Raw genomic sequence first — 14,071 nt, 5'->3', positions numbered from 1 at the left:
GCTGTTCCCTAAACAAAGACATTTCCCTGAGAAGAGGAATTCTTTGCTACTGTTAAGATAATAAGTACCCCACAGATGGTGCTTCCATTTCAAAACCAACCACAACCTAAAAGGAGATACGAAATTTCTGTTTTAATTGAAGCATTTTTCTCATCTCTGATTTGATGATTTACATTGGCAATGGTGCAAATTAATACTTAAGCTTCTGTTGGAACTGAACTGTTGTTGGTTTTGTTGTTGAGGTGGTGGTGGTTCTAAATATAGGCAGGCAAGATGAGGAAAAGACACATCAAATTCCTTATCTATCTCATTTTGGCAGCCCCAAAGAGTTTATATTTAAGCCCAAATTTAAATAAGCATTCTCATATTATCACTGCCAGTTTTAGAGAGTTTCACTGTCACAATCATCATATTAGCCAACTGTATGAAAGCCATAAATCAGATTAGAGCGGCATTGGTAAGGACTTGGGAGTCCCTTACTTTTGGTTCTTTTCTTGCACTCTCCATTGGACGTCTCAATCTGGAGGCCCACAGGTTTCATCTCAGCACCTTGGCCCACTCAATATTGAAGAAGACAAAAAAGTTTAAGAATTAATCAGGAAAAAAAAAAGAATTAATTGTCACCATTAAAAGGAGATCTTATGTGGAAACCTGTATTTCTTACTTTGAAAAATTGAATCTACTTTTATTTTCACATTGCAACCAGTCACTCCTGGACTGTTTGCATCAGTCTCTTGTTCTCCCCTGTACAGACCCTGAGCCGGGAGTCATTTGTTCTCATAATGGTGACCCCAGCTTGCTTCACTCCTGTGTCTGCTTGATCATCACACACACATTTGAGTTCATGGCTGATGGTGTGCATAATTCCTGAGGATCTCATCAATTTCAATTATTTCAGGTTCCACTTATTGGACTTTTTCAATGCCTTCTGTCTCCCTAAAGCATATGGTAGGATTCAAACACAAAACTATTATGGTATCTACAATCAAGAACATTTTTTTTTTTATGTTGATAAATGAAACTTTTACAGGTCCTTTCTAAGGAAACACCTTTTAGAAATTAGCATCAAGGAAAAAGCAAAGATTTTCTCTCTTAATTTTTACAACATATTGTCTTTCTCTTTTGGTCCCAGCTACCATACTGTGATTCTGATAGTACTTCTCCTTTACTTGTGCTCTTGATTATCTATATATTATGTCAGTACTACTAAATTGAACACACACATAAGCTTATTCTGCAAATAACTTTCTAGTTCTCTTTGCAAGAGATTGGAAATCAACACATCAGTGTTAAAGTGTCATTAACTTCTTAAAACCATCCTCCACATGTGAACAGATTTGCATTTAAAAGATACTAATAAGGCCTTGTGATTATTGCCTTGCTTGTTCAATAATTCTTTCTCCCACTTACAAGAGGTTTCATTTGTTTATCAATGTACAACACCCTTCAATCACATTTCTCCAACCCGCCTTCCCATCCACAGCATGTACCAGTTGGCCCCACAATGCCTCAGTGTAAACTAATCATAGTTCTCCAAATGTACCATTACAGGGCAGAGACCTAAGGCAGAACTGTGCATCCCTGGAGGTTCTCTCTCTTCACTGGTTCTCATGATCATGCCAGAAAGATCTCAGACATGTTGCTCAGAACAGCAGGCATGAATTTATGAGAAGATAGGAATAGGAAAAAGGGATGATCTCAAGGGAGAGAGTATGTCTTCACAGAGAAGAGGAGGACAGCACACCACTTCTGCCCACCAGTTTTATTGGGGGCCCCAGGGAAGCTTCCAAAATCCTGCCTAAGTTCACCTCTTGATTTTTGGCAGCAGGATGACATCAGACTTTCATGTCCCCACTGTGAACGAGCTAGATCACTTTGGCCCACGTTGATGAGTTCTCAGTGGAATCTGTTCTTGCGGATTTTATGGTTAGGGGGAAGTCATCTTTATCTCTCTGAGTTCTAGGATCTGGTCTGTGTAAGGGTCACAAAAGTTCCCCCTTTGGGGGTAGATTGTGTCCTTTTCAGCTTTTTGGGGTCTGCATTTCTCCTACAAGTAACAGGTAGTTTGCTCAGAAATGTCACACGTCCTGTTGACTTAAGACAGGAAGGGCTGGGGATCAATTGCTTTTAAAAAGAAAGTTCCTGGAGGTCAAGAGAGAAACAAGGTAGCCTGCAGCCTAGGAACTGCATGGAGGCTTTGATAGTGATGCTTATGGAGTCAGAAATTTTAAGAAAATGGAGTCCCCCAGTTTTGGCCTCAGCCCCTCAATCACTTTGTCACCCTTTGAATAGACCTCATCAAGATTTCTTTGTGAGGGTCTTGATGTTTTGGTTGCCAGAGTGATTGGGGATTGTGACATAGTTTCCGTGGTAAGGAAGGGTCCGTATTACCTGGTAGGGTGCAGCAAGATCTCCAAACAGTAGTTTTCCTTAAGGGGGTTGGGAGTGATTGTGGCTGGGGCATGCTCTGACTTGCCAGGCCCCCATCTTCCAGGGGCTGGCTTGTCAGATAAGGCTCCCTGTGGTCTTTAGTCACTTTTCCTTGTCCTTTCCTGCTCACCCAATACATGGCTGACCAGCTGCCAAACAGCAACTCAGCATTCACTACCAGTTATCTTTCACGAGACCATTTACTCCACCTATAGTCACTGTAGTATTTTAAACACAAGTCTACCATAACAAAGATTGCATTGTACTATCATTTTTTTTACTTCTTTTTTGATTGTTTGTTATTGGGTTTGTTTTGGTCTGAATTTTTGTTGTTGTTGTTACTGGAATTAAACCCAGGACACATTACCACAGAGTTCACTGAGTTACATCCCCAGCCTTTTTAATTTTTTTTTTTGAGGCAGGGTTTCACTAAGTTGCTGAGGTAGGCCTTAACCTAGCAGTCCTCCTGCCTCAGCCTCTGTGTTGCTGGGATTATAGGCATGTGCCAACATGCCTGGCTGAGATGAATTTTAGTTTACCTGGTGTTGAGCCCAATACTTGATATAAAAACTGCGGTTGTGACTAATGATTTAGATTAATTTTGATTTGCTGAAATCTTTTTTTTTTAAGAGAGAGAGAGAAAGAGAGAGAGAGAGAATTTTTTTAATATTTACTTTTCAATTTTTCGGTGGATAAAACATCTTTATTTTTATTTTATGTGGTGCTGAGGATCGAACCCAGCGCCCCGCGCATGCCAGGCGAGCGCGTTACCGCTTGAGCCACATCCCCAGCCCCTGAAATCTTAATAGAATTGAAATAACTGGTACAGAGTATATTTTTCTTAACTATAAGTAATAGAGAATTTATTTCAGAATAATTATCAAGTGATTACCATATGCCGAGTGCTCTTCTAATGTGTATTATTCAGTCCTTCCAATTTCCTTATTAGTCTATGCTTTTTTGTCCTCATTTTAGGGATAAGGAAACTGAAGCCCAAAGAGATTAAGCAATTTCCCCAAGGACATACAATCAATAAGGAGTTGGATCAGGGTTGAACTCTGAAGATTCCATTTACATACTGAAAGTGCATGTGTGTGTGTGTGTGTGTGTGTGTGACATACAACACCAAAAAACAATAAATGACCTCAACTTTCATTAATTATATCAGTTCTCCTGAGAATGTTTTAGGAACAGATTATGTTCTTGAAAAGTCTTGAGAAAATGTATCAGACAAAAACATCTTTGAATGTTGAGTGTGTGTGTGTGTGTGTGTGTGTGTGTGTGTTGTAATGACTTATTCAGGGATATTGAGATGGCTGAAAATGTATCAACCAGTCTCCACCATCATTATGGAAGCAGTAATTCTCATTTAAAGATAAGAGAATCACGTAGCTGTGAAGTCACAGGCATAGCTCACAAAACCGTGTTGTGGAATCAACTTTCTCAAAGTCCTAGCATGCAGGTGTACATTTGAAAAGATGTAGTATCAGAAGACCTTAAGGTTTCTACTGGGAATAAGCTACTTCCTCCCCATGAAGAGTCTTCATTCACTTTTACCTTTAATTTGGTCAGATTAGTGTAGAGACAGTGCCTTCCTAATTTGCTGAGGGTGCAAGCAGTACCCACCACGTTTTGCACATTACTCTAGGTGTGATTAGATAAGAATGAGAGTTAGACTACCCTGTGGGTCTATATTTTCAAAGCTAGAGACCCTAGTGTCTGTGAAGGATAGGAATTAGTGATCCCTCACTGACACGAGCCAGTCCCTGGCCAGGAACTTCATGTACCAGAAAGTAAATGCCAGCTCCCCTGGCCTCCACTGAGTGACCACCAGGTCAGCCTTTACCATCCCTCTCCTGACTGTAGCTCCCATGGCCTCTACTGAGTGACCACCAGGTCACCTTTACCATCCCACTCATGGCTGGTTTTGAAACAGATTTTTAACTAGTAGATCCTAAGCTTAGATGCCTTGCCATGTCTTCATTAAAAAAAAAAAAAAAAAAAAAAAAACAAGTGGCATGTCAAAGTCTAACTTATCTGTCCAAGGCTTAGTTTCCACCAACATGGTGTGTTTGTTATCTCTTAGGACAGGTCAGATTTATTGCATTCCATTTTATTTTATTTTCCTCACCACTCATGTGTGAACATGCACTATTTTTTCAATTTTCCTCTGAGGGAGGGCTTAGATACTGACTTAGTAAGATTCTCACTGATCAGTAAGAGAACCAACAGAAGGATATTTGGAGAAGTGAAATTTAGTGCAAGGCCAAGACATTTATTTGGATGGGATTTTATTTGAACTTGAGGTAACATCACCTAGAAGAAATGAGAAATGGAGATTTATGCAAATTCCTGTGGGAGGGGGCTAACCCTGTCTTCCAACTATTTTAATTTCATGAGTTGATCACTGTATCTGTCACCTTTGTCCTAAAGCATCCATCATTAACAAAGTCTATTTCCCTTGGAAACTATTACACTCAGTGAATTGGTTAAAGTTATGAAGAACACCAAATAAATTATATCCTAATAACGACACAAGCTGATAATTCACACTCTTGGGGGAAACACTGAAAAAGAAAATTTCTATATGCAATTATGGGATATCCCTTATAATAGATAGCATAAATTCAACTCTTAAAGACTCTATTTTTTAGCTCCTAAAGAATGCTTATAAGAACATATTTTTTGAAGAAAAACTAAGGTTATTTCTGCAATGGTAAAATCTATTAAAGTGAAATGAAACCTTATATATATTTCTTAAGTTCAGTTATAATTTTAAAAAGATCAGTATAGTACAACTCTGTTTGCATCTGTAGTTTATATATTTATACAATAGCACAATGCTAAGCCTATTTAAAAATAGCTACAAAAACTGGCTAAGTGTCTTCCATGTTCTGTAACTAGGAAGTTTGAATTTTGAGGTTATATTTAATAGAGGTCTATCAGAAATGCATGGAGTTTGCAACTTTATATATTTTATAAACATGCATGTCAGTATATTCATTACCATTCATTCTAAAATAAAAATGCTTATAAGTATATAGAATTATCTGTGAATATTTTTGATATTGATAATCATAAATTATCAAACTTTATGCTGTGCATTGATCTATGTACATTATGACATTGAGCCCAATGTAATTTAACACTCTGTATACTTTTCAAAGATATTAGGTGGTTTTCAATCAGGGCAGCTTTTGATGTTTACCTTCAAGAGTTCCAAAGGGAATTTAGTGGAGGGCCAAGTGGAAGGCAAGGGTTGTAAACCCTGGAACTAGGTAATAATTTTCAGCTCTTGTCACTGTGACCAACTAACATGACTCCTGGCTTCAACTGGTCATACAACAATAGCTTCGGTGACAACCTGTGTGCCAGTTGATTGTCACAATTTTGGTTCAGTTTGTTTCTTTGTAGGGAAAATACACCACCTTACAACAATGAGCTCAAGGAACAACTGGCCACAATTAAGAGTATCAGATGATCATGTCCATGAAAATATGTCAATCATTATACAGTGTCTTAAGTATGTATTTATTTTTGTTCACTTTATTGTGAATATATGGTGCTACTATAATCTCCCTGTTTTTGAACTACTCCTTTAGTGAAAATATTGAATTTGTTCACATCTTCTATTATTAAATAAAGGACATCCATAGTTTTGCCTGTAAATACTGTATGTATTTACAATACTATCAGATCTTTTCAATTCATTTGTATTGAAAACAACATGCAAACAATTCTCATGGGAGGAATAGGTGTATCTAGGAATCCTTGCCATAGGGCAGACACTTCTACCACGTTGGATGAGTTTGGGGAGATTAAATTGAAAACACAGTGAAGTTTAGTTCCTTCCTCTAACTTTCTTCTCCTTTTCTCTCCACAGGAACTTTTTACACCTGAATGCAAGTTTAAAGAATCTGTTTTTGAAAACTATTATGTAATCTACTCATCCATGCTATACAGACAACAGGAATCTGGTAGAGCCTGGTTTTTGGGATTAAATAAGGAAGGGCAAGCTATGAAAGGGAACAGAGTAAAGAAAACCAAACCAGCAGCTCATTTTCTACCCAAGCCATTGGAAGGTGAGTGCTGTGTATGCATTTTCCCTATCCACTTCCTTCTTCATTGCAAAGGCAGCCCTCAGCCAGGCTGCAAGGAACCTTCGTGGAGTGTTGAAAATGCTCTTTGTGTTGACCTAGATGACGACAGCACAAATGACTACTTAAGTTGCTCATTTTGATTTGTGAGGTTAGGTGTGCAATTCATTGGTGGAGCTTATGTTTTTTTGTGCACGTGTGTGTGTGTGTGTGTGTGTGTGTGTGTGTGTGAGAGAGACATTTATTTTTCCATGTTGCAAATCCTCCCTGCCTGATTATTCTAATTTCTGGTAGTTTTAACTAATTAATTGAAAAAAAAATAAAATCAATGAAAGTATTAGAAGTCTATAATGATAGTATATTAGAAAAATAAATTTTGCATATGGAATCAAAAGCATTGCCCATTTTGATATTATCCAGGTGGAGGTAATTACCTACTGGTGAATTATTATAATTACAGAAAATAAAGTAATAATAGTTTGACTCTTAAAGATAGAATTTGTTGCTGTTACATTATCTTCTTCCAAACTGCATAAATTATTATTCATTTACTAAATTGTTTTTCCTTTCTGAAAATCATTTATCCTCATTCACCTACATACAATGGAACCTTCACTTCTCATTTACTTTGATCAGATCGAAGGCACAGGATATGAAGTCTTGTTAATTAGTTAAAAACATCTGTACCTTTTTTCATTAATGATTATGTCAGAAGGGTCATTTACTTTTATCTATGTAATTTATTTGAGAACTACAAAAAATATTGATTTGAGACTATTCAAAAGTGTTTTCTAAAGGAATAAATGAGAAAGGACAAAAGAGCTCAAAACTTCCTCTGGTCAAGGTCCCTCAGGTTGCAAAAAGTAGCTACCTGCACTAAAAGGAACCAGAACACCAGGCCCAGCCAGGGTCACACAGAAAGGCAATGGCCCCTCATAAGGTCATAGCAAGACCAAGACCTCTGCTGGCTGGGATAAGCCAGCAAATCTCTAACATTGCTCTCAAGACCCTTGGCATTTTTTTAAAAAGAAAAGTTCCAATCCCGACGGTTTTTAAATATTATGATGATTGATATTTTAAAAATCATATGAGATGTTTGGTGTCATTTTCATTTCTAGTTTTAAAGCCCATAATAATGTTTGGCTTTTAAAGAGCACATAATGTCTATACTTGAAATAATTCTGTTCCTTTTTCTTCAAATTGATTGGTCTAAAATTGATGCTACAATTCTACTGGCTTCACAGGGTTATTGACAGACTCTCCTTGACTAAAGTTTAGTTGGGCTCCTGTTTGGCCTCTAAGCCTTGACCTTGATGTCCTTGTGTCTGGCCTGCATTGTCCAGTTATATAAAGATTCTTGCTACATCAGGGTGAATCTCCCACCCTTACTATCTGGCCACTCTTGATACCTTAACCCCCTCACCTGACCTCCAACACAACTAAAAAACATTTTTTAAAAAAGTGTTTAGACCCCTGTGAGTTCTGTTTAATCAGAATCCTTCCTATCCTTGATGCCTCTCCTATTAACATTTCCATCCACTGATGCCACCCCTGCTCCTGGGCCATGCTGTTTCCAGAATGAAGCCCAATTCTATGCTGAGGTGCAATAATTTCTGACTAAAACCTGCTTTCCTTACTTTAGAAGAAGTGTTTTCTATTCAAATACTTTTGTTTACTCTTCTGCAGAAGAACACATCTTAAGGAACTGCATCAAATACCTTAAGCAAGATTTTCTTCTTTATTTTATTTTTTATTTTTATCACTACAGGAAAATCTTAGTCATCAAGAAAAAAAACATACTTCAGTTTTATAATCCATATTATCTATTGAGGAATATAATAAGGATAATTTGAAATGTTGAGCTGTCAATTTGTCATGACCTATGAGGGCACAGTAAACTTTCAGTTTTCCTGAATTTGGAAAACCAGTCTAGTTTGCCAATAATACCTTTATAATTTCAATGATGTTGACTTCTTGTCACTCTTAATTTACTTCTTGAACAATTCTTTGTAATCCAAACAATTAGCCACCAGGTCCAATCTGTAAAATGAAAAATTATTCCAAAGTCTTAAAATGTGAGGAAATGATTCTCATTACATGGTAGATTATAGGGAAATTAGAGGAAAAAGAAGTTAAATATTTCAAGTTGTTCCCAACTAACATATCCATGATGTGGTTTTATTATTTCAAGGGACTTTTGGTATCATCATACTTGCCAATATTCAAATGCAATTTACACAATTTAAAAACAGTCCATGGTAGCCCCACAAAGACCTGAGTTTTATTTCCATCTTGCTTTGTCTTTTCATTGATTTTATATTTTGAATATAGATCAAATTTACTAAAACCTTGCTTCTTGACTGAGTAAATGTAATAAAAACCAGAAGGTAAAATTTAGAAAGCTGTTATTTTGTATATTCCATAGGAAATATCTGAGGCTGCATGCATGCAGTCTTGGGCTGAACTATGGTATGTGAGTGTTGAGTGTATGTGTAAGAAGAGCTGTTCAGCGAGTTTTCAAATAATTAGGAGAGCGAATTCCTCCAACTAAACAAGGGTGTGGGCACTGTAAAAACAGAGGTCATCACAGCTGCCTTAATAGAGTAAAATTCATTTTAAATTCTCAAAACCCATACAGACTATAAATTATAGAATTGGAAATGTTAGGATAGATTAAGTATCTGGTTAATGATTGATACTCTAGGGCATTCATCTCCCTTATAGAATGTTGTAGATAATCAAAGTCAATGTTTTGAAACTACTACCTCCCCATTCCATTTCTAGTGGTAGTTAGAGATTGAAATGTGCTTCAAGGATGTGGATTAGTTCCTCTTACTACCTGGCCAAGTCACTTAATACAGGCTGCAAGACCCTTCATAGTTCCTTCAGTAGCTATCTTGCCGTTCTATGCCTCTACCCTATGTCATCAATTATGAGATTTTAATAATTTACCAAAATGAGGCATAAAAATATAAATGCCACACAGTTACCTTCAGAAATGCAACCAGAGCTCTCTGGAAGGGCCCTGGTTTAAGGAAAGGGAGTTCTTTGTGGTTGCTTTGTTCAGCTTTGAAGTCATCACAAGAGTGACTATTTTGCTTTTGAACCACTTAGGAGGAAAGTAATTTAATGATCTAGGGCATGAATGCCTCACCTCAAAAAAAGAATAATTATTGAAAGAAGTTCAAGTTTTGATAGTAGTATGCAGGTGTTGATAGTAGTATGCAGGGGAAGTCTGTATTTTCCCTTCTCTACCAGGATTAAAGTCTTGTGTACACACACACATACACACACACACACACACAGACCCTTAAAGTCAAGGCCATTAGGTCCCACTTAATTTTTTCTCTTTGACAAATATAACCCAGAGCGTGTGGAGCAGGTGAGGCTCCCTGTTTGTGCATTGGAAATTGCTGCCTTAAAACCAGAAGAATTGTGTGCGTTCTGGGAAGAGCGGCGGGCCGCTTGCTGGGGTCCGCGTGTCAGGGTGGGCCTCTCCTGCACGTCACCAGGCAACATTTCCTTTCCCTCCTCCTCTCTTCCTGCCACTAGTTGCCATGTACCGAGAACCATCTTTGCATGACGTGGGCGAAACGGTCCCGAAGGCTGGGGTGACGCCGAGTAAAAGCACAAGCGCGTCTGCCATCATGAATGGAGGCAAACCAGTGAACAAGAGCAAGACCACATAGCCAGACCCTCAGGTGTTGTGACTTACCCGTCCCGAGCGCAGGTGAGCGATTTATCCCCACCAGACACTCCTGCTCCCGTGCCCACGAGCAGCGGGACGCAAGCAGATGCCTGCCCTTGGCTGTCTCCGGACTTCTCTGTTGCAAGTGGATAAATCTCAACCTGTGGCGCCCCCCACACAGGAAGACACCTGGATTACCAGCCAAACTCAGACCATGGAATGCCCTACCAGATATGGAATGCCTTTTTAATATCTTTTCTGTGACTGTGACACTTCATGTGAATGACATACTTCACAAGTACACTCGATACCTTGCCTGCTGACAGCTACCCATAACCCTTTTTGAGTCCTGTTTCAGCGAGATCCATGTGTTTAAGTTCAATTTTGTAGCACACGAATAATATTGAGTAATTTCTAGTTAGACGCTGTAAACCTGTGCTATTATGGATTTCTCTTCTTCCCGTTTTTCCAGGGCTGCTCGCTCCACTGTCTGTGACCTTTTGCAGGGGTTGTGTTCCTCTAGATCTTACATGTGGTAGTTGGCTTAGTTCCGAGAGCAATCAGGGAATCAGGAAGCCTTCTAAACCTATTATTACAAATTGCACCTATAAAGATTAAGATCGTTGTCTCTGGCTCACATAACCGATTAAACACACATATACACTCTATCCAGTAGCAGATACTGCGCTCCCAGGGTTGGCATTGCCTGGGTGGGAAGAGGTCAAACACAATCCATGGGACGGTCTCTAAGGTACGTGTTTGACACCCCCTCTAGTTTCTTTGTGTGTGTGTGTGTTTTATACATATCACAAGCTTACTGGTAATGGTAACATTTGCCTTGCCCAGCGAGCAAGACCCACTGGTTTTTGAGAAAGTGGGTCCAAAGAATTCTGTAGGCCTTGTAGGCCTGATTAAGGTTCATTTTTCATCTATTAATCCTCATTATTGGGAAAAAAAGGAAAATAACAACAACCAAAACAACAACAACAAAAATAACAACAAGGAGAAATCAATCATTACAACTTACATGAAACCTAAGTCCATGTCCGATCTCCTCCTTCCTGTTTTTAATGAACCGAATTTAATGCCACCTGTTTGGGGCTGCCACTCATCCTCAGCCGAGCATGGGCCAGGCCGCTGGGCTGTTGTGTTCCTTTCTGCAGCAGCAGTGCAAACATTAGTTATAAATTAGACTTTAATATTTTTGGTGTTTAATGACAAGTTTTTAAACTGGACATATTAGGAAAAAAATATTTTTTTTAGCTCAGCATGCTGAGTCCAGTACTGTGGACCTCACCAGTACATACCTCTAACTCAGCTCTTCGGGGCACCCATTGCCCAAAGGCTGGGTTAGAGGTGCCTTGCCATGATCTCAGAATACCGTCTGTTGAATTATCCTAGATGCAAATAAAGGCAAACCAACACACTCCAACATCAGGTTTTACGCCTTTCCATATATTTGCTTTTTTTTTTTTTTTTAATTTTGCTTTCTTGATTTCTTTTTTGATTGAATACCACTAATCTCTGAGTTTAGGGAAGACAACTGATAAGAAGGCCATGAATCGTTGAATACATATTGAAAATTCCATGCAAAATGTTCAATATTGGCTATAAAGAGCTTTAAAATGTTTAATACTAAACTGTTTGGAAATATATTTGTTAACTCTGTGTACACTTAATAAAATTCAATGTTTCTTCTCAGAAGAGTTGAGATCAAATTGAACCTCATTTATAGAAAACAGTATGTGGGAATCAATGTACCAGCCTCTTGCTGTAATTTCCATGTGGAAGGATGACCCGGTTACCATCTTACCCCAGCTGCACTGTGGGGACTGGGAAATTATCTTGTCACCACTTTCATAGATCGCCATGACAGCCCTTGCCCAGCATTGAAATTTTTTTGGCCTGCTTAGCTGATTAAAGGTTCAGTACAAATTTAACTGTTTATGCTTATTTCCTTTTCACCTTAGATTCCACTTTAATAAATAAAGAATTAGCATACTGTTTGAGTAGATTTATTGTCAATAATGCTAAATTACAAAGACAAAAAAAATTATTATTTGACCATTCTTGATTTGGTATACCCCATTTTAAAGCCTACTGTTTTTAACAAGATGTGCTAAACTATATTAAACGAATTCCATTAATTAATTATTTAGGGAAGACAGGTATCCCATAATATGTGGCAAACAATGAATAGCTTGTAATTCCAATGAGACAGGCTTATAGACATGCTTAAACCATCACACACACACACACACACACACACACACACACACACACACACCCCAAACAGCCCCACCTATTTGTTTTTGGCCACCTGTCCTACTTGCTGGTTTCTTCTACCCCACAAGCCTGTTTACTGGTTATAATGAAGACAAGATTTATTTTTGTAAATGATGAAGATGTATGTAAATGTTGTACCTCTGTTTTGTTTTTTATGGGTTGTCTATAAGGGCATTTATCCCTATGACTAGATGTCAAAATACTTTCTTCTATCACGTGTTTAGATGTATTGCAGAGGGTCTTTGCTACTTGTAATTTAGTTGGATCATTACTTTGTGTCTGGGCTCACCTGTTGCATGGGAAGAGGACAGCACTGACGACCTGCATGCAGTAGGACCTGTGACCAAGAACTGTGGGTATGTAGAACTCGACTGACATACAGAGTTTGTCTGCACTGTACAGTTTCTGTGTTTATTATCATCTGTTGTATTCACCAATACAACATATTGAATAAAATATTTATATGAAGGCATTCAAAAAAAACATTAAACAATTTTATGTAACAAAATGGAATCGCGTCACCCACAAATATAGAGCAATGTCATGTAAATAAGTTGGTAAACACAATTTCTCCCTTTTACCATGCCAAAGAAAATTTTAGCTCTTTGATAATACCTCTCTTGCTATTCTTCCAGGATAAGACTCCACCAGTTTTTTCCCTCAGAAATTAAGTTTGCTATTATTAAGTACAATCTGTCACTATTGATGTTCTGTATAGTAAATATGATGGAATTCATTTGTACTAATAGATCGTGTGTTTTGTACCTCCATGTACATACGTCCACTGTTTCAAGTCCTGATAAAATCCCATTCCTTCTGCATGCATATCTGGCGTGGGAGGCTCTTTCTACTGATTTGTTATGGTAGCTGATTGCTTTGCCCATCCCTCAACAATGCTCAGAAATGTTCATTGCTTTGTTATTTCAAGTGACATTATTTCTGTTTTCTAATAATTTACTTTGTAAAATTTGCTACCACTTTACTTAGAAAAATCACAGAAGACAGGCAAATAGTCCACAGTATAAAGGTAAAATGGAACTGATCATCATTTCATTATGAATCCTGGAGAATTTGGACATCTGTACTCTAAACATTCGCTTGCCTGAGTGTTTTGGAGTGGGGAGTGTAAGGAGGTCAAGATGGGCCCCAAGGACTCCTGTTCCAGTTCTTCCAATTGTCCTGTTAACAAGTAAGCAGAGTTTCCTTATCACTTTGGCCACCTGCCTAAACAGTTTTTTTTTTTTTTTTTTTTTTTTAGGATGATCAATATCAAATTTGGTTCTTCATTAAAAAAAAAAAGAAAAAAAACCTTTCTTTCTTGTTCAAGTTAGACATGTATTATTTCATTTAAAGTTTTCTTCCTAATATAACAGGGATGATTACTATTTGATATCTCCCCAAGAAGAAGAGACACCAAACTGGCTAAGATTCAGTTTAGAAGGAGGCAAAAATTATTTTCAATTTTGTTTTAATAAAAGACTATATGCAGGGGAAACACTTAGGCTAAGTGCTCTTTATATTATAAGATGCAGTCATATTAAAATCTAAAATGTATATTATGTTACCTTGG

General features: G+C 37.8%; 1 protein-coding gene across 2 annotated transcripts in view; it reads left to right on the top strand.

Annotated features, from left to right (window-relative positions):
- Window positions 1–10,847, top strand: part of Fgf14 (fibroblast growth factor 14) — a 624,212-nt gene extending 613,365 nt beyond the window's left edge. For both annotated transcript variants that reach the window (XM_076872331.1, XM_076872332.1), the window contains exons 4-5: window positions 6,314–6,512; window positions 10,080–10,847. In XM_076872331.1, the coding sequence (XP_076728446.1) occupies window positions 6,314–6,512; window positions 10,080–10,216 (336 nt within the window). In that variant the 3' untranslated portion in view covers window positions 10,217–10,847. The remainder of the gene's footprint in view (window positions 1–6,313; window positions 6,513–10,079) is intronic.
- The last annotated feature ends 3,224 nt before the right edge of the window (window positions 10,848–14,071 follow it).

The sequence above is a fragment of the Callospermophilus lateralis genome, chromosome 12, assembly GCF_048772815.1.
Source record: "Callospermophilus lateralis isolate mCalLat2 chromosome 12, mCalLat2.hap1, whole genome shotgun sequence".
Taxonomy (NCBI): Eukaryota; Metazoa; Chordata; class Mammalia; order Rodentia; family Sciuridae; genus Callospermophilus; species Callospermophilus lateralis.
This window is presented reverse-complemented; position numbering and strand designations above follow the sequence as displayed.